We start from the raw sequence: 24,971 nt of genomic DNA on the forward strand, positions 1-24,971 counted from the left end.
AGTTTATGCCTGGCACTTAGTAGGCCTCAATGAGCGTGTGTAGGTGAAATGGCTGACCCTCAGGAACTCTGAGCCTTTGAAGCCATGAAGAAACCCTTGTCTTGGGCTGGAGAGATGGCTTAGTGGTTATACACTTGCCTGTGAAACCTAAGGACCCTGGTTCGAGGCTCGATTCCCCAGGACCCACGTTAGCCAGATACACAAGGGGCGCATGCATCTGGAGTTTGTTTGCAGTGGCTGGAGGCCCTGGTGCGCCCATTCTCTCCCTCTCTCTCTCTCTGTCTCTCTTCCTCTCTCTCTCTCTGTTGCTCTCAAATAAATAAAAATAAACAAAAATATTTTAAAAAGAAGAAGAAAGAAACTCTTGTCTTTGCCACCGCAGAGGCTGATGCTCATTTCATGAAGTTAGTCTGCTCTCTGGCCAAAGGCTTCCCTTCACTACCGGGTGAGAACCACCCGTCTTCTAAGCTGACTTGATCCACCTTCTACCCGGACTCAGTGTTGAGGCAGCTGCACACACAGTGGAAGGAAGCTGCAAATCCTTCCAGCTGGAGAACAGGGAATGTACTGAAACCAGCCAGACTCAACTGAATTCCATTCCTCCACCTCTTTCTGTCTTCTCAGGGCTTCAAAGCTCAGTGTCCTGGATCTGGTGAGTGAATAAATTCAGTGTCTAAAGAATTTCTAGCACATTGTAGTATCTCAATAAACATTGGAGGGATGAATAAACGAATAAAGGAAAACAGGACTGAAGGACGAGACAAGCTGACTGATGTGGGTCTATTTATTGGCAAAAAGTCCTATAGGGTCAAGATCACACCCTCCCCATCCTCTTCCCTGTAAAAATAAACTGTCTTTCCCTCTCCCTGCTGTATTTGCTTTCCTATTTGGTCCAGAGAGAATCAGTCACCCCCCTAAGAGCTGTGTCCTGAGACATAGGAACCAGCACCCCCACCCCAGACAGACAAGGCAGCAGGAAGGCTTTTCAAGCCCTTGGCCTTACACTTGGAGTTCAGTTGCTCTGTCCATGAAAGGGTTGGTAGCAGAACTAGGAGCAGCAGCACAAGGAGTATGGGTGAGAGGCACCCCTGAGGGTGGCCCTGAAGGGAGATGAGTTAGCCTGGGGAGAGACAGGGAGGCACAGCCCCATTCCTGTCCCCGTGGCCCCTAAACTCAGTGAGTTTGGAGACAAAAGAGGCAGACTCCTTCCTATGGAATAGCACCCCCACTTAGACTTCCTCCAGGCAAGGTGAAATATGGAAGGATGTCACAGTGAATGGTGGGGCTCTGCTGGAGGTAGGGGCACCCCAAAAGCAGAGGCACTATGTGGTGGTAGAGAAGGGGCTAGACTCATGTCATCTGTGGTGTGGAGAGACTGGGCCCGGCTCAGTTCACCTCTGCTTTCTCCTATCTTGGGAGCCCCAGGCCCAGTCACTTCTTTCCTGACCCAGGTCTACCACACCTCACATTGCTGCCCTGGGTTCATGGGTGAGCCGACAGGGCAGCCGAAGTGGTGCAGGAAGTCGCGGGAGTTGGAGAGAGTGCCCAGCACGCGGAAGCGGGCAGGGCTGTGGGGGTCGGTCACCAGCCCCTCGTGAGAGCTCTCTGGTGTGCGGACCGAGCACCACACCTGCGGGCCAGGACAGACACGGGGACATATGGTGTCTAGTGTGGAGCTCAGTGAGCTGGACCATAACCTTGGCTACAGCAGAGCCACCTTGGGGACACAAACCACCACTGCCCAGCTCCTGAGCTCAGGAGGCCTCAGGAACACTGTAAGAAGCTCAGCCAGCCAGCTACAAGGGTGCAGCACATGCCCTCCTGCCCCAGGTCCTTGAAGCCCTTCTAAACAACCTTGGACATTAGGGTGTCTGGCATGTTTGTGGCTGAGGGAAAAAGGCAAAGCCCTTTAAAGTTGCTTGCTAGGGTGCAAAGCACCTCAAGGAAATCCTGACTGAGTCCTCACTCTGCCCCTTAACTTCACTCTGTGTAGCTCTGAATAATCTACTTTATGTCCCCAAACTATAGCTTCTTCCATGTTCCCCCAGAGGTACGCGCAGGACCACTGCCCACTCCAGTCCCTCCAGCAGGCAGTCCTTCCCCGTGAGATCTGCAAAGTTTCCCTGAAGACTGTCTTCTCAGGCAGCTGTCATGGGCTCTGGGCACAAAGCTTACTCAGTATATTTCCCACACACCAATGGTGACCCCATTCCCCAGCCCCTTTCCTGCATGACTCCAACTTCTTCTAATGACTTCCTTTGGAGGAAGGATGTTGGGGGTACACTCAACTCTCCCAGGGGACCATACCTGGGCAAATCCCACGAAGAAGAGCTGGTGGTTGGTAAGGCCCACAGCAGGCAGCTGCTGCTCCTCCCCGTGCTTCCTCAGCCACATTTTATAAGCCTGGGGGAGTGGGTGGGTAGCAAGTCCACCGGGGCCTCCCCACCTCCCCCAGCACCCCTCCTTCCACAAAGCTGGGGAAGCCTTGGCCCCTCACATTGTAGGCTGCCTTCAGCCCCCCGTTGTCAGCGATGTTCTCCCCCAGCGTCTGGCGGCCGTTGAGCCTCTCCCCGTTGACCTGGTACTGGTTGTACTGTTCTTCCATGCAGGCTGTATGGTTCCGGAAGGCTGCCAGGGATTCATTCTGCCACCACGGTCGCAGGTTCCCTTCCTTGTCATACTCACGTCCTGAAAAGAACTCACCTTCGCACCCCATCAAGCAGACAGGTCACCCCTTGCCAGAAGGAGTGCCCCCACCAGCCCTGTCCCAGAGACCCCAGCGTCTCTAAGGCCTGCCCCCAACCTCCCAAGGCACTGAAGGAGCCACTGGAAATTCTAGACTGAAGGGGATGATCCTATAGGTCCCTACCTTGGTCATCAAAGGCATGTGTCAACTCATGGCCCATCACCACACCAATGCCACCAAAGTTCAGGGCCCTGGTAGATGAGGAATTCTGAGTGAGGATACGGCAGGGGAGCTTGTGAGTCTTCCCCTCCAGTGCTGCTCCCAGCTCACCCACACACCCAGGGCCCCAGCCCCCTCCTGCCCCCAACACACTTGGGGTGGTTGCGGGCATAGAAGGGGGCCTGCAGGATGCCGGCGGGGAAGACAATTTCATTTTTGGTCGGAAGATAGTACGCGTTCACCGTCTGGGGGGTCATGCTCCATCTGAAGAGGGAAGAGGGCAAGGCTGAGGCTCTTTCCTCTCCGGATGCCCCACCAGTACATCTCCTCGCCCCACGCCATTCCTTGCCCATCCCAAGAAACCTCTGTCTACCTCCCCCGCTGCCCCAGTGTCTGGCCTCCCATTCTCACTGGTCTCGGCTGGGAGGCTTACGGAGCTGGTCAGCCATCACCTTAGCAGAGAAGTTATACAGATTCAACATATTTTGGAAGAAAGAATCTTCGGAGACTTCATACTATGGGAATGGTGAGAGATAGAAAGCAAGTTAAAACGTGCTGGAGAAAAGAATATTGCCAGCTTGGCTAATCAGGACCTTTCCAAGCCTCATTTTCCTCTACTGTAAAATGGGAGTGAAACAGCTAGTAAATCACTACCAAAATTTAAAAAAAAAAAAAAACACTTATGCTGCAGGTGTGTATTCTTTCTCCACACTATCTTCTTTTGTTCTCACAACAAGCCTGTGAGGTGGGTGCTATTAGGGGTCCCATTTTTCAGGTGAAAAAAAAAAAACCTGAAGCCCAAAAGAGGTCTTGTCCAAGGCTGTTAGACAGTTGGAGGTAGAAACATAATTGAATCAGGATTGATTCAAATCCCTGTTCACTGGATAACACTGTATTGTTCTGCCGTCTGGCCCATAGGCAGGCATAGAACCAAAGACCAGTGGACCCCGACAAGGAGCCATGGTACTCACCCCATCGTAAACAGCATCTAGCTCTTTGGGCTCCAGGATGAAGTCTGGGAAACCAATCATATCATAGATGGTGTCTGCCTGAAGAGATCAATTTCAGGGTTTCCTCTCTCCTCCCAGCCAAATTGTTCCCTGTATGTTCACCTCCAGGTGGCGTCCCAACCCCAACCACGGCTCACTTTCTCCTTGGCCGCCTGTCGGGTCTTTTCATCCATCCAAACCAGGTCTCCCAGGGCCTCCTCAAAAGCAGACCGGATCTCGCTGATCATCCCCTCTGCCTGAGAGGGAGGACCCACGTCAGCCTCCTCTGGCAAGTACAGCCTCCGCGCTCCCCCATCCACCCGGGCCTTCCCGGCCTCATGAGCACGTCCAGACTCAGAGAGGCTGCATAAGCAGGAAGGGCGAGAAGGCAGCGCCGGCCCTTGCTGTCAGGACTGCTACTGTGGGTGGCTTTTTTCTAATTAATTAAACATCTTCAGCAACACTGAGTTAATTAAATTTAGTATAACTTTTTACAGTGCATTGATTTTTATCTATGAAATTAATGCACTAACAGAGAATTTGCAAAATTGAAAAGAATTAAAGAAAGCAAAACATTATGTAATGTGACAATGCAGATTGCTTCTTTTAATAGTCTGACGAGTAGTGTTTTTCCTGCCCAGATATCCAAATAAAATATAGAATTATGTTGTATAACATGTATGTATTTTTGCAACCTACTTGTTTCTAGTTAAAAATATATCTTCAGCTGAGCGTGGCTGTGCAAGCCTTTAGTCCCAGCACTCGGAAGGATCAGGAGGAGTATTGCCATGAGTTTGAGGTCAGCCTGGGGCTACAAAGTGAGTTCCATGTCAGCCTGGGCTAGAGTGAGACCCTGTCTCAAAAACAAAAATCCCCTTCTGAGATTACACATACACACACACACACATCTATGTATCCATACATTTATATACACAAACATAACTTCAGGGCTGGGGAGGTAGCTTGGTGGTAGAACACTTACTTCCCTATCATGTGCAAGACTCATTCAATTTCCAGCCCCACCAATTTTTAAATAATATATTGAAATATTTATTTATTTGTGGGGTTTCCAGGTTGGGTTTCATTCTAGCCCATGCTGACCTGGAATTCACTATATAGTCTAAGGTGGCCTCACACTCTACCTTCTAAGTGCTGGGATTAAAGGCAAGCATCACACCTGCCAACAAATTTTTTTTATTTGCATGTGTGCGTGCGTGCATGCATAAACCAAGACCTCTTGCTTCTTCAAACAAACACCAGATGCATGCATTACTTTTTGCATATGGGGATATGTGAATATTAGGAATTTGAACCTGGTAGGCTTTGGAAGCAAGCACCATCTCCCAAGCTCACTTTGTTGCTGTTGTTGTTTGTTTTTGGAGGCAGGGTTCACTTTAGCCCAGTCTGACCTGAAACTCTGTAGCCCAGGCTGGCCTCAAACTCATAGTAATCCTCCTACCTCAGCCTCCTGAGTTCTGGGATTAAAGACATGCACCACCATGCCTGGTAAAAAAAGATTTTTGTGGTGGGGGGGAGGTTCAAGATAGGGTCTCACTCTAGTTCAGGCTGTTCTGGAATTTACTATGTAGTCTCAGGGTGGCCTGGAACTCACAGTGATCCTCCTGCCTCTGCCTCCCAAGTGCTGGGATCAAAGGCGTGTGCCACAATGCCCCACTTAAATTTTTTTTAATAAAAAAAAAAAAACAGGCATGGCAGTGCACACTTGTATTCTCAGCACTTAGGAGGCTGAAGCAGGAGGACAGTAAGTTCAAGGCCAGCCTGGTCTTTATACTAAGTTCCAGGCCAACCTAAAGTACATAATGAGTCTATCTCAAAATCAAATATAAGGGCTGGGAAATTAGTTCAGCAGTTAAAGGTGCTTGCTTGCAAAGCCTGCTAGCCTGGGTTCAATTTCCCAGTACCTACATAAAGCCAGATACACAAAGTGGTACATGCATCTGGAGTTTGTTTGCCATGATAAAAGGCCCTGAAGCACCCATATTCTCTCTTTTTCACTCACACACATTCAAATAGAAAGAGAGAGAGAGGCAGATAGAGAGAACGGGTGCACCAGGGCCCCTCGCCACTGAAAACGAATTCCAGACGCATGCACCCCCTTGTGCATCTGGCTTACGTGGGTCCTGGGGAAATCAAACCATGGTCTTTAGGCTTCACAGGCAAATGCCTTAATTGCTAAGCCATTTCCCCAGCCCTAAATATTCTTTTATATATATATATATATATGGTATTTTGAGGCAGGGTCTCACTCTAGCTCAGGCTGACCTGGAATTCACTATGTAGTCTCCATTTCCCCAGCCCTAAATATTCATATATATATATATGGTATTTTGAGGCAGGGTCTCACTCTAGCTCAGGCTGACCTGGAATTCACTATGTAGTCTCAGGGTGGCCTCAAACTCACAGCAATCCTCCTACCTCTGCTTCCCAAATGCTGGGATTAAAGGTGTGCACCACCAAGCCCAGCTGAATATCTTTGTTTTGTTTTGTTTTTCAAGGTAGGGTCTCACTCTAGCCCAGGCTGACCTGAAATTCACAATGGAGTCTCAGGTTGGCCTCGAACTCACGGCGATCCTCCTACCTCTGCCTCCCAACTGCTGGGATTAAAGGTGTGCGCCACCACAACCAATCCTAGCTATTTTTTTTTTAAATAAGATTTTTAGGGCTAGACAGATGGCTTAGTGGTTAAGGAGTTTGTTTGCAAAGCCTACGGACCCATGTTCCATTCTCCAGATCCTACATAAGCCACACGCACAAAGGTGAGGCAAGTGCAAGGTGGCACATTCCCACTAGGGGATGCAAGTATCTGGAGTTTGATTGCAGTGGTTGAGGCCCTGGCGTGCCAATTCTTTCTCTCTCTAAAAAAAATATTAAAATAAGATTTTACAATTTTTATTTATTTACACGTGGAGGTGGGCATGCCAGAGCCTCTTGCCACTGCAAGAACATGAGATGTTTACACTACTTATTGCATTTGGCTTTATGTGGATGGCTTTGAAAGCAAGTGCCTTTAACCACTGACAATCTTCTCAGGTTTAAAAAGATAGACTTTTTTTTTTTTTTTTAGGGTTAGGGAGATGGCTCAAATGGTAAAATAAATAAAAGTTTTATTTAGCCGGGCATGGTGGTGCACGCCTTTGATCCCAGCACTTGGGAGGCAGAGATAGGAGGATCACCGTGAGTTTGAGGCCACCCTGAGACTACATAGTGAATTCCAGGTCAGCCTGGGCTAGAGTGAGACCCTACCTCAGGAAAAAAAAAAAAAGTTTTATTTATTTATTTATTTGCACATGTGTTCATGCATGTGTGTGTACAGGCACATGCATGTCATGGTGCACATGTGAAGGTTAGAGGACGACCGCCTTTACCACTGTCGTTGAGACAGGGTCTATTCCACTGCAAACGAATGCAAGTCTGGCTGGCCTGTGAGCTTTGGATTCTTCTGGCTCTGCCTCTCACTTTCACGTGGGATCACAGACCCACGTGCTACTTTGTGTCTAGCTTCATGTTGGTGCTGGGGAATGGAGTCCAGGTCAGCAGGCTTTGCTGAACCATCTCCCCAGCCCACCCTCTACTTTTTTTTTTTTTTTTTTGAGGTATTTGAGGTAAGCCCAACAGAATGGCCTTTTCTTTTTTTCTGAGAGATCAAGAGCAAGAGTGAATGTGTGTGAGAGAGAACTGGTGCGCCAGGGCCTCCAGCCACTGCAACTGAACTCCAGACGCGCGCACCACCTTGTGCACATATGCAACCTTGCGCTTGCATCACCTTGTACATCTGGCTTATGTGGGATCTGGAGAGTCAAACATGGGTCCATAGGCTTCACAGGCAAGCACCTTAATCACTAAGCCATCTCTCCAGCCCCCACCCTTTTTCAAAAAAAAAATTTTTTTTTATTTGCACTCAGAGATAGAGAGAAGAGAAACAGAGAGAAATGGGTGCACCAGAGCCTTCAGCTGCTGCAAACGAACTCCAGACGCATACTCCACCTTACATATCTGGCTTTACATGGGTACTAGGGAACTGAACCCAGGTCATTAGGCTTTGCAGGCAAGCTTCTTAACTACTGAGCCATCTCTCTAGCCCCCTCACCCTTTGTGTGTGTGTGTGTGTGTGTGTGAGACAGGGCCTCAATTTCACTATGTAGCTCAGAATTACCTTGAACTTTTGATCCTCCTACAGTGACCTACTATGTACTGGGGTTCCAGGGGTGAGCCACCACACCATCGTTTATGGGTCTTATGTTGTCTTGCTGGGCTAGGCATCAAACCCAGGTCTCCGTCCCCAGCTGAACAGTGAATTTTAAGCAAATAAAAAGGTGGTTTTGAAAGAATCCTGGAGACTCACAATTTCCTTGCTTTGTCGGTCAAATGTAGCCTTCACAAAGAGGGAGCCTAAAGCAAAGCCAAGGGCGTCGTCTGTATTGGAGATGCAGGTCTGCCACCTTGGTGTGCAGGACTGTAAAGGAACAAAGAGGCAAGGCCCTAGAGAGAGCTCTGTTTCCAGGGCTGGGCCTTCTCAGCTTCACGACAGAGATCCAGGCTTGGGTGCCATTCTTCCCTCCAACTCCAGGAAAAATTCAGGGTAGTATCTCACACTGCACCAACCCCAAGCAGCAAAACCTCAGTGGGAACATACATGCAACTCACCTGCTTCTCACCACTCTCCTCCTGTGTCCCTAACAGGCCTCCTTACAGTGCAGAAGTCTTTCAGCTCAGCTCTAGAACTGGGGCTCATATCTAATCAGTCTACCACACCAGAAACCCGAGCATCATCCCAATATCCTCCACCTCCTCACCTCTAATTCAATCTCACTCGTTTTTCCTGGCTCTTCTTTATCATCTATCCACCACATTGCTGCTTTCCTGTCCTACAACACTAGTTGCTCCTCTATTTGGATGCCCCCTCCCTGAAAAAAACCACTTAACACATCTCCCATGGCTTCACTTGTGAAAGAATCAGATGAGACTTCTGAATACAAAAGCAGTTCCCTTCATGCCCATTTTACCAAATTCCGTCTCTTGCTGCCCTGGTCTCAAGCTTCTGTCAGAATCCATGCAAGCCCACCAAAGCTCCTTGACACCTCAAGAACTTGCATGTGCTTTTCTTCTGCCTGGATGCCCTTCTCCCTGCTTTTTCAAGGAATTCGTTCCTCAAATGGCACCTCCTCAGAAGAGACTTTCCTGATGCCTCCCCCACTGCTCCTCACATACAGTATACTGCCTCCACCTCTGCTCAGTTACACAAAGGAAGAACCCTTATAACCAACAATATATGTGTTTGTCTACAGGCTTTCTCTGCCTGCTTAAATACAGCATCTTGAAATCATCAAAGCTGAGTGCCTTCATATACTACACAGGATAGGTATTTCACTTACATTAACTCAGTTCGTCTCCATGACAGCCTTGCAAGTTAGTCCTATTTTACAGACCAGTAAGTGGAGAACCAAAGAAACTAGGTAACATGCCCAAGGCGTGACAAGCTAATTTAAAAAAAAAAAAATGAAGGAGCTGGACTTGGAACCTAGAACAGCTTCATTCCAACTTCTGTTCCACACTGGGTACCCAAGTACCACGAGGTGAATGTGACTGGCACACTGTGAGCATGCAACCATCAGCTAGGTTGGGTCAGAAAGGTGGCAGAGCCAGGGAGCCCACCTTTTTGGTACCATAAAGGGTCTCTAGCAGCTTCTCCTGGGCCGACTCAAAGCGCTGGTCCAGGCTTGAGGTTGTCTTCTGTACCAGGTTCCAAATCAGGTAATTGTTCAGGATGCTGTGTCCAGACCAGAAAGCAAGGAGGGGCAGGTGAGGTGCTTATCCCCTCCCCCAGACATTCTCGAGGACTGTGCAGGCAGCAGGCGTCCTGAGAGGCCAGAGGGGGAAGCTACAATCCCTCTCTGGGACACACCTGCTCACAGAAGTCAGCATGGAGCAAGGGATGGGAATGAAGGTCACAAACGAACACCCTAAAACACAGCCCAAAGAAAGAGCCTAGAAGTGCTATCTTAAGGTTTGGAAGGCCCAAGACCTTACCACTCAGTCTGGCTGTGCCAGTTCGCTGTGCCTGGTCCCTGCTAGAGATCACCTCAGAACCCTAAGTGTTCTCTCCACCACCAGCACCTCAGCACGCTCCCCGCCAAACCACACACACACCTTGGTTCCGTGCGGTTGATGAGTTCTGACACTTGCTGCAGATAGTCCGTCCCATACACCACCACAGGTTCAGAGTCACTCAACTCCAGCGGTGACAGCAAGAAAGAAAGGAACTCAAGCCAGTCCATGGAGGGAGCCAGAGTCTGAAAGTAAGAACCCCTAAGGCTTCCTTGCCTTCTCATCTGGCTTCCAACAGACTCCTCTCCCTCTGAGGGGTCCTTCCCATTGCCAGGGCAAAGGTCCTGACTGCCTGGGGACCCATTCCTGCAACAAGCCCTTTTCTAGGCCTGAGCACTCCTCATTCTGGGACCACAACCACCTATCATGCAAGGAAAAACACCTTGTGTGGGACTCAGCTGGGGCCCCAAGATTCAAATGTTCTCCTAACAATTGATAAAATACCAGGTACCTAACACTCCCCCATGTAGGTAGTCTTTACGCTAGATCCTCTGCTTCCCTAATGGCTCCGTAATGGAACACTGACAGAGCTGACCTAGCAGGGGCCTCAGGAGATGCGTCCATGGCCATCTTGACTGTTTTGTGAACATCTCATCCAAGTGGTTAGACTTGTTTGCTCCTTCTTTCTTTCTTTCTTTCTTTCTTTCTTTCTTTCTTTCTTTCCTTCCTTCCTTCCTTCCTTCTTCCTTCCCACCGTCTTCCTTCCTTCCTTCCTTCCTTCCTTCCTTCCTTCCTTCCTTCCTTCCTTCCTTCCTTCCTTCCTTCTTTCTTTCTTTCTTTCTTTCTTTCTTTCTGATTTTTGAGATACGGTCTCGTTCTAGCCCAGGCTGACCTGGAATTAACTATGGAGTCTCAGGTTGGCCTCAAATGCACAGCAATCCTCCTACCTCTGTCTCCTGAGTGCTGGGATTAAAGATGCATGCCACCACATCCAGCAAACTCTTTTTTTTTTTTTTTTTTTAATGGCAGGGTCTCACACTGTAGTCTAGACTGACCTAGAACTCACTACTATGTAGCCAGCATGGCCTTGAACTTGCAGAAATCCGCTTGCGTCCAAATGTTGGGATTACAGGCATAAACTTCCATGCTTGGCTAAATAGTTGAGTGTTTATTTGAGTGAGAGTATGTGTGTGTGTGTGTGTGTGTGTGTGTGTGTGTGTGCGCGCGCGCGCACGCGCAGACAAGGGCCTCCTGCCACGGCAAATGAACTCCAGGTGCATATACCACTTTGTGCATCTGGCTTTACACGGGTATTGGGGAAATGAATCTAGGCTATCAGGCTTTACAAGCAAGCGCCTTTAACCACTGAACCAGCTCTCCAGCTCCTGGCTAAATATTTCAAACCCAATCACTCCATCTATCCCCAGACAACAAGAAAGGGACTGAAGGATGCCCTGAGAGGGATGCTTAAAATGTTCACCAGTTTACTTTCCAGGACAGCGACAGTGCATTGGGAAAGCTCAGAAAAGCAAGGAAAGGGAAAAAAAAAAAAAAAACTGGCTGCTTCAGAAGAGACCATGAAGAGAGGTGGGTAGTCTATATGAGGGGCTGGCTCCTCCCAAATGTCTCTAGTCCCCTGCCTACCCCACCTGCAGCTCCGAGATGCTCATCTTGTGGTAGATCTTCTCCTCATCACGCCGCTGGTCCTGGGGCACTGTGATGTTGGCCAGTTGGATCTCCAGCTCCAGTACCTGCTGCATCTGCTCCCGGGTGGAGGCTGGCCGTCCACCCAGCAGCATTCCCAGCTCCTCCATGTAGTCCAGGTAGGCGGTGAGCACCTGTGAAGACCCCAGTTATCCTCAAAGCCAGCTAACAAGTCCTGCCCAAGCCTGGGATCTGCCCCGTCTTCCACCTCTGCCCATTGTCTCTTCTGCCCAATGCATATTATAGATGTCTGTCCGGGTGACACTGTTTTATTCTAACACAGTGCTCACCACTGTCTGCTCTGACTCATTCATCTACCTGGGCACTTGCCTGTCATCTGCACAGTGGATGCTCTTCAAGTTACAGCAGCTGTTCCCCACTGAACCCCAAGGACCTCAATCAGGGCTGAGCACAGAACCGGTTCTATAAATGTTTGTCCAGTGGATGGTATTCTTCCCATAGTGCCTTGCCCTCTCATGTCCCAAAGCCCTGCTAAGTGTCCTAGGCCATCAGGGGTCATGTGCCTTCACTTTGAACAGCTGACTGAACCCCATGGGGAATATGCCCCTTCGAGTCACTTCTGCTTGTCAACCCGCCAGTCCTAAAACTTTCTCCTTGCTCCACTGCCACCCCCTCCCACAAGTTCAGGTCTCCAAGGTAGAGAAAAGCTATAAAAAAGAGAAGAAAAAAAACAAAAGAAAGAGAAATATGTATGAGCCGGGACAAGTGGAGCATGCCTTTAATTCCAGCACTCAGGAGCATCGCTGTGAGTCTGAGGTCACCCTGAGACTACAAAGGGAATTCCAGGTCAGCCTGGGCTACAGTGAGACCTACCTCAAAAAAAAAAAAAAAAAAAGAGGAAGAAGAAGAAGGAAGAAAGAAATGTGTACACTGATCACTTGTGAATTTAGATATTACTTTGCTAGGGGATTTACATATCATGTCGCCTCCACCACACCCTCACAGCAACTCCCTAAAGTAGACGTTAGTCCTATTTCACATAAATGGAACAAACCTGAAAAGGTGACATGCTGACTCTTATCAGCAACTACCACAGCATGTGGCCCAGACCTGAGCACTACCTGTGCCTAACGCAAACTCAGATTGCCTCATGCCCAGCTGCCGCTTGAGCTTCATGAGGACAGAAGCTGCTGGCTTTGTTTGCCATTGGCATTGTGGGCTCTTGCACAATGTCTGCAATGTAAGTGCTCGTAAGTACTTATCGAGGAAAGGGAAGAAAACATGCCAAGACATCCTCAGCTCTGCTCAGCAGCAACCCTCTCTCTGTGCCCAACTCCCAGAAACCACTTCTTATGTTGTATGTGTGTGTGTGCATGTGTGTGTGTGTAAGACAAGCTCTTACTATGTAGCCTAAGCTGGCTTTGAACTCACAATCCTGCTGCTTCAGCTTCCCAAGTGTGGAATTACAAGCATGTACCACCATGCTGGCCTTCTTCCCTGACTCGACTTGAAGCCCTATCCTGGGCTCACTTAATTGCTAACACCCATCACTTTTCTCCACTGAAAAGTTTAGATCCCTGAATATCCATTCTCTGCACTGAAAATGTTCTCCTTTCCCCCACTCTCTTTTTCATTGCTGCTGGTGTGAGAAGAGGTTTAAGTACTAACCCATCACCTAGCTTTTTTTTTTTTTTTTTTGGTTTTCCAAGGTAGGGTCTCACTGTATCCCAGGCTGACCTGGAATTCACTCTGTAGTCTCAGGGTGGCCTCGAACTCACAGCATTCCTCCTACCTCTGCCTCCCGAGTGCTGGGATTAAAGGCGTACGCCACCATGCCCGGCTTCCACCACCTAGCTTTTAAGAGGTATAGTTAGCTCAGCCAAGTGATCTCACATTACCCCTTCCTCTCCCTGCCTCCTTACCCTCAGCATAAGGACTACGTCTGACACTTGTTTGTACCTGCTATACTCCTGGTTTTTATCTGTTTTTTATTTTTTAACCCTAGCCTTCTGAACTGAATCCCCCGCCAGGTTCTGGGGAGGACTTCCAGATGGAGACAACCAATGACATGTCCAAGCCTCTTCCAAGCCACGGGCAACATGGTTCTCTGCGCTCTCAAGGTTCTCTTCTCTCCTAACTCAGGTGATGCCAAAATCACATGTCTATGCACATCACTTTGGAGTTTCCCTTTCCCTTCTTTTGAGAGGAAGCCCAAACTTATCAGCTGTGGTAATATGTGCCAATTGCCCTACAATCTGGGAGGCTGTGGCAAGAGTGCCACTTGAGTCCAGGAGGTAAGAGCAGCCTAGACTACACAGTGAGACCCTGTGTCACCAAAAAAAGTACTATGACCCTTGGGCTGGAGGGATGGCTTAGCGGTTAAGGGATTTGCCTGCAAAGCCAAAGGACCTTGGTTTGATTCCCCAGGATCCACGTAAGCCAGATGTACAAGGGAGCTCATGCATCTAGAGTTCTTTTGCAGTGGCTGGATGCCCTGACACACCCATATTCTCTCTCTCTCTCTCTCTCTCTCAACTTGCCCATTTCTGTATCTCTCTCTCTCAAATTAATAAGTGAAAATATTATTTTTAAAAGGTACCACATCCCTAAACATCCCTAAATCCTCAACTTGACCTACATATATATCTACCCAGACGGACTGGGTAACTCTCACCTCCTATTGCCTCTGTTCTTGAGTGTCGTAGGTCGTCTGCCTCGTCTCCCCTCAGCCTGTCTGAACTGCTCTCTGTACAGAGCACTGGCCCTTAGCTTCTGCCTCCCCTCCCCCTCACTCAGCTCTCTTCTGTGGCTGCCCCAACAACTACGAAGAGGACACTGTGTCACCAGCCATTTCAGGCCTTTACCATATAGAGGGCAGTGGCAATGTCATATTCACACATGTCTGCAGGTGGGTCTAGCTGAGAACTGCTCAGAAAATGTTTGTGAATGACAAGACACAGGACTCTCCAGGCTGCCCTGCTCCCCAGGATGCTCTTTTTCCCACTGCCCTGAACACCCAAGCATCTTTTTTGCCTGTCTTCTTTCTCCCACCTCTCCAACACCTTTGTCTAGATTTCTTTTTCCTTTTTACCCCCCTTTGTCTAGATTTTTAAAAAAAAAAATTTTTTTTTCATTTATTTGAGAGATAGAGAGACCGAGAGAAGAGAGAGAATGGGTGCACCAGGGCCTCTAGCCACTGCAAACAAACTCCAGACACATGTGCCACCATGTGCATCTGGCTTACATGGGTTCTGAGGAATGGAGCCTGGGTCCTTAGGCTTCACAGGCAAGAGCCTTAACCACTAAGCCAATTCTCCAGTCCGTTTGTCTGGATTTGTAAGAAGTTCCTAGAGCATCTGGCTCCCTTCGTACTGTCCTCTCTCCTGCTCTCTGCCAACTTTTAGTCTCATAAAGAAGGTGCCCACGTCCTTCAAACTTACATATCTAAAATGAGAAGCCCCCACACCCTGACTTTCTGCTACATACAGAAGCATAAGCTTGTAGCCCCACACCCCAAACCTTATAGGATCTACAGGCTATGCTTCCCCTCTCACAGATGAGGAAACAGCCTCAGAGAGACCAGTAAGTTGTAACAAGCAGCAAAGCCAAGACTGAAATCCAGGTCTGCCTCAGAAATCTCTCCTTGTCCTGTGATAACTGGTTCTTCCTACAGATCCTTGATTCCCTAAGGTCCTGTCCATTCCACCATCATTCAGGCTTAGACCTTCAATTTACTTTACCTCTTCCCTCTCTAACACCCATTTACTGAAACTCATGATTCTGCTTGATTATGCTCCTTCTTTTGTTTGTTTATTTTTGTTCTGTTTGTTTTGTTTTTTTTTTTCGAGGTAGGGTCTCACTCTGGTCCAGGCTGACCTGGAATTCACTATGTAGTCTCGGGGTGGCCTTGAACTCATGGCGATCCTCCTACCTCTGCCTCCCGAGTGTTGGGATTAAAGGCATGTACCATCATGCCTGGCTTTTTTTTTTTTTTTTTTTTTTTGAGGTAAGTTCTTGCTCAAGTCCAGGCTGATCTGGAATTCACTACATAGTCTCAGGCTGGCCTTGAACTCATGACAATCCTCTTACCTCTGCTTCCAGAGTGCTGGAATTAAAGGCATGCGCCACCACACCCAGCTTCAATATGTCTCTTGCAGCCTTAGCTTCCTAACATTCCTCTGCCATTCCCTTACCTGAGCTCTTACTGACTCAAAGCCTGGGTCCTGCAGAGACTCTTAAGTTGTCTCTAGGAAAAGTAGGAAGAAAGAACAAGGAGGACAGGGAAGGGGGAACGGAAAAGGGAAGGGAGAGGAAATAAAGGGCAGTTGGCTCACTAGGCAACTTGCCTTCCCTACTCTGACCCTGTTCACAAAAGGAAAGTCTGTGGATCAGTCAACACAGCAGGATAGGGTGTGAGTTCTGTGAATGCTTCTTACTTTCTCATTGGCAGTTCTATTTAGGTAGTAATCCCGTGAGGGCAGGAACAGCCCAGACTGGTCCACCTGCAACAGCAAGAGTTAAAGTTAAGTCTCCCTCCCTCTTAGAACCTGGGACTCCTGTACAGAGGGGACCCGGCCTGGCTTGCCTGTCTCGGGAGAGGGGAGTTTGAGCCCAGCAAAGAGTCCATGAGTCGCTCCCTCCCCTTCCCCAGCCAGGCACCTGGATGACATTGCTGTTGGAACTCTTGGAATCAGCACTGACATAGACGGTGAAGAAGGGAGTGGCTCTATAGGTCCCTGCGACTGCCTTTAGCACTTCCATGAAGTTGTTCTCATCCCAGGGCCCCGTAATGTTCCAACCACCGATCTGAGTAGAGAGCATAGGTAAGAGTCGCTGACACAGAGTCCCCCAGAGCTCCCTTCCCATCCTCTCCCAGCGTTCCCGGTGTCTGTCCCTGCCTTGTCAATGAGGTCCCGCAGTGGCTGGGCGCCCAGGGCCTCAATGCGCTCCACCTGCAGGCAGGACAGGTAGAAACGCTGTGTCTTCTGCTCAGCTTCACTGCTGGAGTTGAAAGTGGTATTCTCTGTGGGGACAGAACACACCGTCCGGGTAGCAATTAGAATGACTGCCCACAGGAGTCCCTGGCCTCACTCTGTCTCCTTTTCCATTTATACATGTGTGTGCAGATGGATGGATGTGCTTTGGGGTACTAGGACTGAACCTTCCAAGCACTCTACTACTAAGTTAAATCCCCAGCCCTCTTTCACATTTGATTTTGAGACAGTCTCACTAAATTGGCCAAGATGTCCTTTATTCTATACCCCAGGCTGTCCTTGACCCTTTGATCTTCCTGTCTCAGTCTCCCAAGTAGCTGGGATTATAAGGCTAGATTACTAGGGAGGCAGAGGTAGGAGGATCACTGCGAGTTCAAAGCCACACCACTCTGAGACCACATAGTGAATTCAGGTCTGACTGGGCTAGAGTGAGATACTACCTCAAAACATAAAACAAAAAAAACAGACAAAGAATACTGAAACAATTGTGCCTTCCCCTTTCTGTCTGTGGAGATCCTTGAAGAGGACCCTCATAATACTTAAAAGTCTACCCACTGAAACCCACGTCCAGTTTTCAGGAGCCCCCACTCTCTCTATGCATCCCTGAAGAGGTTCACCAAGCAATCTTCTTCGTTTGCGGACATTCATTGCCACTAGTAACAGGCCCTATGCCGCACACTGGCACAGCGCCTCCGACAGCGACTCACCAAGCAGGAGCTTCAGGATGGCCTGGTTCTGGTCCCAGAGGCTGTTGAAAGTGTTCCAGCGAGAATGCCCATCGGGCAGAGGGTTCCTCCGGATCCAGCCCCCACAGGAGAATTGGTAAAAGTCTTGACAGGGGCTCACCCCACGATCCAGGGACTCCAGGATTTTCCCAGCCACTTGAATGCAGGCCTCGGTGAGGCAGGTGCTACGCGATGGGTCTGTGGCAGGGGACATAATGGAAGGTAGGGATCGTCAGGGTCGAAGGGGCCCTTCTTTGGGAAGGCCATGACAGCAGGAAGTTGGGAAGGCTAGCTCCAACCAAAGAAAATCTTAGAGATCCTTCAGCCTCCAGAGCCCCACAACTATTGAGGCTGCTGACAGGTGTGGACCCACCTACCTCTATGGTACTGTATCCCCAGGGCCACAAAACAGCCCAAAAGCAGTACAGCCAGCACTATAGAGACACCTGCCAGGACCAGCTCCAGCTGTGTGTGTGAGCCAAAGAGTTGCCTTTCACTCTTCCGGAATCCCACCTGGGGAACACAGGAGGACAGAGGGCAATTGGGCTACATGACAGGGATCCACGATGACCAAAGTCCTCTCAAATCGTGAAGGAGGGATGGTTTCCACAGCCGTACAGCCAGCGGGCTAGCGGAGCTAACGCTGAGCCCAGCGTTAGCGAGGCAGGTGGGCTTGAGCCCCGAGCCTGTTTTGTGCAACGTCATGCCTTAGGATCGCCTACAGTCCTGGCACCGAGAGCAGAGATGGAGTAGAAGTGGGGACATGTGACTCTCCAGGACAGCCCACAGCTCATGGGTATGATAAACATCATGCCAGGGTTGGGGTTTGATTGGAATAGGGGAGCCCCCTGGCACACCTCCACAGCCAGAGAAGCTTCACCCTCTGCGGGGGTCTCAGGTGCCTCTTCATCGCGAAGCTTGGCCCGTTTGTACTCCATCATCTACAAGACAGTCCAGGGCACCAACCAAGGTCAGGAAGGGAGGGCTGCTGGCCCCTCGCCCATCAGGCCCCCACCCCAGAGGGCCTGCCAGGGGTCATCTGGCACCGTCTCCTGCTAGCCCCACCCCCACAAGAAGCCCATCTCGCCAAGCCCCTCCCTGCTCAACGCCACCTGTTCCCTGCGGCCGACCCCGCCGTCACCTCCTGGCCCCGTCCACCCCAGGGGGGCTCTCTCTTGGGGCTCAAGGCCCCCCACTCACATTGCCGCCGCCGCCGCCGCCGCCCAGCTCCTGCAGCGCGACGTTCATGATGGAGTTGGGCCGGGCGGCGCTTTAGGGCTCCGGAAGGCTGTCCCTCCCCGGGGCGGAGGCCCCGGCCACCCCGCAGGCTCGGCCAGCGCCCGCCATCGCCACCTCTGCCGCAGCCCCTCGACCGGGCGCGGCGGCCCCCGCCTTCCCAGGCCCCCGCCACCCCCACCCCGCGGCGGCGCCTCCCGGGGCGGGGGCGGGGGCGGGGGCGGGGGGAGGGCGGAGCGCGCGCAGCTCCCGGCCCCACCCGACCGCCGGGGACCCCAAGTCCACGGTTAGACGCCCCCCCCCCGCACCCCCAGGAGCGCTCTCCCGCAAGCCACCCATAACTTACTTTCCTTCCATCCAGGCCCCAATCCCTGCTTGCAGCTGGCTGGGTTCTCCAAATTTCAGGCCCTTTACACACACCTTAGAGAGATCATGCTTCTTGAGCTAGATTCACCCTCAAACGGGGGTCCACAGCACACAGAGCCCAGGCACACAGGCAGACAGACACACAGCCGGCCGCGGCCCACACGTACAGACACTCAGAAGCAACAGCATCTCATGCTCCCAGGAATCTAAACACGCACAAGGCACTTCAAAGTCCACTGTCGTTGAAGACACACACACACACACACACACACACACACACACACACACACACAAGCGCACACCGACGGCTGAGGCAGCACACACGCTACACACACAGCCCACACTGGTGGCACTCTTACAGGTTGCTTTAAGATGGCATTTTTACTCTCCAAGATAATTGCTGTCATCACATCATCTCTTAAAGGGAGGGTTACAGATGGTGACAAATTGGCAGGGAAAAAAACAGCCATGCACAGATATTTAAAGAAAAGACATGCTAACACTTCTAACTTGAGGAAAGCAAACGACTTTATTTGGGAGGTTTGCAGGGGGTGGGGGGGGAATTACACCAAGCAATATTTAACTGAAACTCAATAGTGTGGCATCCATGCGTATGCCATCTGCTTTCCATATTGTCATTGCTTAATCAGGCCTAGTGTGATGAGTCTGCTGCATTGAACAACGCCTACTGCCTTTTACAATTTGGAGCAGGGAGAACTGCCTCATCCTCCTCTCCCTAACCCACCCATCACAAGAGAGTACAAGAATTTGATCTCAGGCTTAAAGTAGGGTCAAACAGATAATCCATTTCTTGACTCTTGCCTCAGTTCTCAGACATCTTGCTGCAAGTGGTTCTTGCCTGGAATATTTTTTGTTTAATATTTTATTTTTATTTATTTATTTGAGAGAGAGAAAGAAAGAAAGAAGAAGGAAGAAAGGAAGGAAAGAGAGAGAGAAAGGAAGGAAGGCAGGAAGGAAGGAAGGGAGGGAGAAAGGAAAGAAGGAAGGACACAAAGAGCAAACAGAGAGGGAGAGAAAATAGGCACACAGCCACTGTAGATGAACACCACATGGATGCACCACCATATGCATCTAGCTTTACATGGGCACTGGCGAATCAAACCTGGGTCCTTAGGCTTCATAGGCAAGCATCTTAACTGCTAAGTCATTTCTCCAACCCTAGTCTGAAATATTCTTAACTTTTTAAAAAAATTTTTATTTTATTTATTTATTTGAGAGAGAGTGAATGGGCATGCCAGGGCCTCCAACCACTACAAAAGAACTCCAGAAACAGGTGCCACCTTGTCATCTGGCTTACATGGGTGCTGGGGAAATGAACCTGGGTCCTTAGGCTTCACAGGCAAGTGCCTTAAACGCTAAGCCATTTCTCCAGCCTTTTTTTTTTTTTTAAAAAAAAAAACTATTTTTGGTTTTATGAGGTAGGGTCTCATTCTAGCCCAGGCTGACCTGGAATTTACTATGTAGTCTCAGGCTGGCCTCAAACTCACAGTGATCCTCCTACCTCCGCCTCCTGAGTACTGGAATTTAAGGTATGTGTCACCATGCCTGGCTAAACTATTTTTTTATTGACAACTTCCATAATTATAAACAATGAATCATGATAATTCTCTCCCCTCCCTCGTTTTCCCCTTCACAAATCCACCCTCCATCATATCCTCTCTCCCTCTCAATTAATCTCTCTTTTATTTTGATGTCATCATCTTTTCCTCCTATTATGAGGGTATTGTGTAGGTAGTGCCAGGCACTGTGAGGTCATGGATATCCAGACCATTTTGTTTCTGGAAGATTGCATTGTGAGCAGTCCTACCCTTCCTTTGGCTCTTACATTCTTTCTGCCACCTCTTCTGCAATGCATCCTGAGCCTGAAAGGCGTGATAGAGATGTTTCAGTGCTGAGCACTCCTCTGTCACTTCTCAGCACTATGGGGCCTTTTGGGTCACTCCATAGGTCAGCACCATCTGAAAAGAGAAACTTCTCTAACCAAAAGTGAGAGTAGCATTAATATAAGGGTATGAACATTAAGAGAAGTGCTTACAGGGCAGTTGGGTGAGCATAATATATACATTTAGCCAGATGAGAGAACCCATTACATTCTTGGGGTTCATGACTTCCCCCACCATAGACTCTTTTACAAAATATTTATTTATTTGAGAGAAAGAGAGAGAGAGAGAGAGAGAGAGGGAGAGAGAAAGAGAATGGGGTGCACCAGGGCCTCCAGCCACTGCAAGCTCCAGACACATATGCCACCTTGTGCATCTGGCTTATGTGGGTCCTGGGGAATCAAACCTGGGTCCATAGGCTTCACAGGCAAGCACCTTAACCCCTAGGCCATCTCTCCATCCCACCATAGGTTTTTGATTAGGTTTTCAGTACCAGGTATGTATTCCCTCCCATGGAGCAGGCCTCCAATCCAATTAGAGAGCAGCTGGTTTTCCCCATAACAAATATGCCACTATTGCACCATTTGGCTCATCTGGCATGACTGGCCAAACTTAAGGCTTGCAGTGTCTGCTGTTGTTTATCACCACTGATGACTTCTCTTTCCCATAGGGCTGCATCAGCATAGCTTTTTCCAGCTTTCTGTCTGCTGATCCACAGGGAGGAGGTTTTCAGGTAACCACTGGCTTGATTTCACAGTGACCTTGCAGCCAAAGCATATGGAGGTGTTTTGTGTGTGTGTGTGTGTGTGTTTTGATTTTTCAAGGTAGGATCTCACTCTAGCCCAGGCTGACCTGGAATTCACTATGTAGTTTCAGGGTGGCTCGAACTCATGGCCATCCTCCTTCCTCTGCCTCCCAAGTGCTGGGATTAAACACATGTGCCACCTCCAGTGGCAGCAATGGAAAACAAGAGCCTTGGCAATGGCCCATAGTGTTTTAAGGGCTCCAGGAACCTCCCTGGCCAAGAACTCACTCACTGAAAGTTATCCCATCTCTGGCACTAAAATTTTTCTAGTAACAGTCTGTGGCTTCTTGGTGAACCATTATCCAGAAAAGTAGGTTTCCATATGCTTATTTATAAAGTCTTGACTTTTAATTAACCCTCCTCCCACCCTTCTTTTCCCCTGCCTTGTTGCCATCTGCTGCTTATACTGGGGAATCAAACTAGGGACATCAGGCTATGCAAGCAAGCACCTTTAATTGCTGAGCCATTTCTCCAGCCATGAGATGGATTTTATTTATTTATTTACTTATTAATATTTTATTTGCTTGCACACAGAGAGAAGAAAGACAGAGGAGAGACAGAATGGGCACAACAGGGTCTCTAGTCACTGCAAACAAACTCCAGATAATGCACCATTTTGTGCATCTGGCTTTACATAGGTACTGGAGAATCAAACTCAGACCAGCAGGCTTTGAAAGCAAGCTCATTGAACAGCTGAGCCATCACTCCAGCCTCAAGTGGTAGATTAGTCCTAGAACTAAAAATGAGTTCAGGCATATTAAATGTTCTATGCAAAGTCACCTATGCACATATGAAATTCATGGATTTTAAATGTTTAATGTGGGTGGGGGTTGAGAGCTGGTTCAGTGTCTAAAGTTACTTGTTTCAAAACCTAATGACCTGGGTTCAATTCCCCAGTACCCATGGAAAGCTGGATACACAAAGTGGCATGTGTGTCTGGAGTTTGCAGTGGCAGAAGGCCCTGGAACATCCATACTGACACTCTCTGTCTTTCTTTTCCTCTGTCTCTATCTCTCTCAAATAAATAAAATATTTTTTCTTTTGTTTTGATTTTTTTTTTGTTTTTCAAGGTAGGGTCTTGCTCTAGCCTAGGGTGACCTGGAATTCACTATGTAGTCTTGAACCCACAGTGTTCCTCCTCCCGCAGCCTCCCAAGTGCTGAGATTAAAGCGTGTGCCATCACAGCCGTCACACCAGCTTAAAGAAATTTTTTTAGGTATTTTATTTATTTGCAAAGAGAGAGAGAAGGGGAGAGAGAGGAAAGAAAGAGCATGGGCATGCCAGGGCCGCCAGCCACTGCAAATGAACTCCAGATGCATGTGCCACCTGTGCATCTGGCATATGTGGGTACAGAGGAATTGAACCTGGGTCCTTAGCATTTGCAGGCATTTGCCTTAACCGATAAGCCATGTCTCCCATCCTGGACTGTCTCTTTAAATAAATCTTGTTGCTTTGCTATTTGTGTTTGCTTATTCAGCTCTTCAAATAATACCTTAAGAACCTGAAAATAAAGCCGGGCGTGGTGGCGCACGCCTTTAATCCCAGCACTCGGGAGGCAGAGGTAGGAGGATCGCCATGAGTTCAAGGCCACCCTGAGACTACAGAGTTAATTCCAGGTCAGCCTGGACCAGAGTGAGACCCTACCTCGAAAAACCAAAAAAAAAAAAAAAAAAAAAAAAAAAAGAACCTGAAAATATTCAGTCCAGAGAAGACTACTGGCAACAAAACCACTTGGTTATAGCTTTTTTTCATCTTGTTTTCCCCCTTTTTCCTGGGAGCTCACTGTGGAAAGACTCTAACCAAATTTAATGTTTTAGTTGTGCTTAATAGCCTTATAATAGTATGTTTACCTTTATTTTATTTATTTATTTTGGTTTTTCAAGGTGAGGTCTCACTCTATGTCAGGCTGACTTGGAATTCACTATGTAATCTCAGGGTGGCCTCAAACTCACGGTGGTCCTCCTACTTCTTCCTCCCAAGTGCTGGGATTAAAGGCATGCGCCACCATGCCCAGCTTCTGTTTACCTTTAATAGAGATGGTTCATGTACTTCAAAAAATTTTTATACGGGCTGGAGTTATGGCTTAATGGTTAAGCACTTGCCTGTGAAGCCTAAGGACCCCAATTCAGGGTTCGATTCCCCATGACCCACATAAGCCAGATGTACAAGGAAGTACATGCATATGGAGTTCATTTGCAGTGGCTGGAGGCCTTGGCATGTCCATTCTCTATCTATCTTCCACTTTCTCTCTCTGTCCTGTTGCTCTCAAATAAATAAAAATAAGCAATTTTTTTCTTTAAATTATAGGATCCTATTGCTTATTTTATAAGGAGATAATTGAATTTTTACAAAATTGTTTCAGAAGAACTAATGGGAGTATCTCTGGCTAAAGAAGTGAAAACTTTAGTTAACTTCAGAAGCTAGTATCATTTACTCACTAACCATCAATCCAGAGGTTTGAAAATTACAGGGATAATGAAAATGCTGCACAATAGGCCTTAATTTATTTTGAGACAAACCCAACAGACTAGCCTTTAAAATTTTTTAAATTTTTCATTATTGACAACTTCCATAATTACAGACAATAAAACATAATTCCCTCCCCCCTCACTTTCCTTTTCACAACTCCACTCTCCATCATATCCTCTCCCCTTCTCAATCAGTCTCTCTTTTATTTTGATGTCATCATCTTTTCCTCCTATTATACTAATCTTCTGTAGATTGTGCTAAGCACTGTGATGTCATGGATATCCTTGTGTCTGGAAGAGTGCATTGTGAGCAGTCCTACACTTCCTTTGGCTCTTACATTCTTCCTGCTACCTCTTCTGCAATGGACCCTGATCCTTGGAAGGTGTGATAGAGATGTGTCAGTGCTGAGCACTCCTCTGTCACTTCTTCTCAGAACTATGTCACCTTTTGAGTCATCCCAGAGGTCAATGCCATCTGAAAAGAGAAGCTTCTCTAGCCAAAAGTGAGAGTACCATTAATAGGTGGGTATGAATGTTAAGAAAAGTGCTTACTGAGGAGTTTGGGGAGCATAACATATGCATTTAGCTAGATACCAGCAGGAGTTACACCCCCGAGGGCTCATGACATCCCCTATCATAGGTTTTCAGTACCAGGCATGTATTCCCTCCCATAGAGCAGGCGTCCAGTCCAATTAGAGAGTGGTTGGTTTTCCCCATAACAGACATGCCACTATTGCACCTGTTGGTTCATTTGGCCTGGCTGGTCAAACTTAAGACTTGCAATGTCCACTGTTGTTTATCTCCACTGATGACTTCTCTCCCATGAAGTTCCATGCAGCATAGCTTTTTCC

At 48.5% G+C, this 24,971-nt stretch overlaps 1 protein-coding gene across 5 annotated transcripts in view; it reads right to left on the reverse strand.

Moving 5' to 3' along the window:
* Nucleotides 1-766: 766 nt before the first annotated feature.
* LOC101593771 (endothelin-converting enzyme 2) overlaps nucleotides 767-24,971 on the reverse strand; it is a 54,005-nt gene continuing 29,800 nt past the window's right edge. Inside the window, exons 1-19 of one of the 5 annotated variants that reach the window (XM_045150826.1) lie at nucleotides 18,927-19,187; nucleotides 18,202-18,285; nucleotides 17,722-17,857; nucleotides 17,327-17,542; nucleotides 16,524-16,648; nucleotides 16,285-16,431; nucleotides 16,062-16,127; nucleotides 11,610-11,798; nucleotides 10,063-10,205; nucleotides 9,568-9,682; nucleotides 8,258-8,368; nucleotides 4,053-4,151; nucleotides 3,877-3,954; nucleotides 3,317-3,420; nucleotides 3,059-3,169; nucleotides 2,870-2,937; nucleotides 2,498-2,703; nucleotides 2,308-2,403; nucleotides 767-1,630 (exon numbers count right to left, since the gene is read on the reverse strand). In XM_045150826.1, the coding sequence (XP_045006761.1) occupies nucleotides 1,454-1,630; nucleotides 2,308-2,403; nucleotides 2,498-2,703; nucleotides 2,870-2,937; nucleotides 3,059-3,169; nucleotides 3,317-3,420; nucleotides 3,877-3,954; nucleotides 4,053-4,151; nucleotides 8,258-8,368; nucleotides 9,568-9,682; nucleotides 10,063-10,205; nucleotides 11,610-11,798; nucleotides 16,062-16,127; nucleotides 16,285-16,431; nucleotides 16,524-16,648; nucleotides 17,327-17,542; nucleotides 17,722-17,857; nucleotides 18,202-18,285 (2,271 nt within the window). In that variant the 5' untranslated portion in view covers nucleotides 18,927-19,187 and the 3' untranslated portion in view covers nucleotides 767-1,453. Of the gene's footprint in view, nucleotides 1,631-2,307; nucleotides 2,404-2,497; nucleotides 2,704-2,869; nucleotides 2,938-3,058; nucleotides 3,170-3,316; nucleotides 3,421-3,876; nucleotides 3,955-4,052; nucleotides 4,152-8,257; nucleotides 8,369-9,567; nucleotides 9,683-10,062; nucleotides 10,206-11,609; nucleotides 11,799-16,061; nucleotides 16,128-16,284; nucleotides 16,432-16,523; nucleotides 16,649-17,326; nucleotides 17,543-17,721; nucleotides 17,858-18,201; nucleotides 18,286-18,544; nucleotides 18,667-18,926; nucleotides 19,188-24,971 lie in introns of those variants that run through there. The other 4 variants (XM_045150827.1, XM_045150825.1, XM_004654327.2 and 1 more) reach the window with 4 other exon arrangements.

This window comes from Jaculus jaculus, chromosome 5 (assembly GCF_020740685.1).
Source record: "Jaculus jaculus isolate mJacJac1 chromosome 5, mJacJac1.mat.Y.cur, whole genome shotgun sequence".
In the NCBI taxonomy this organism is placed as follows: Eukaryota; Metazoa; Chordata; class Mammalia; order Rodentia; family Dipodidae; genus Jaculus; species Jaculus jaculus.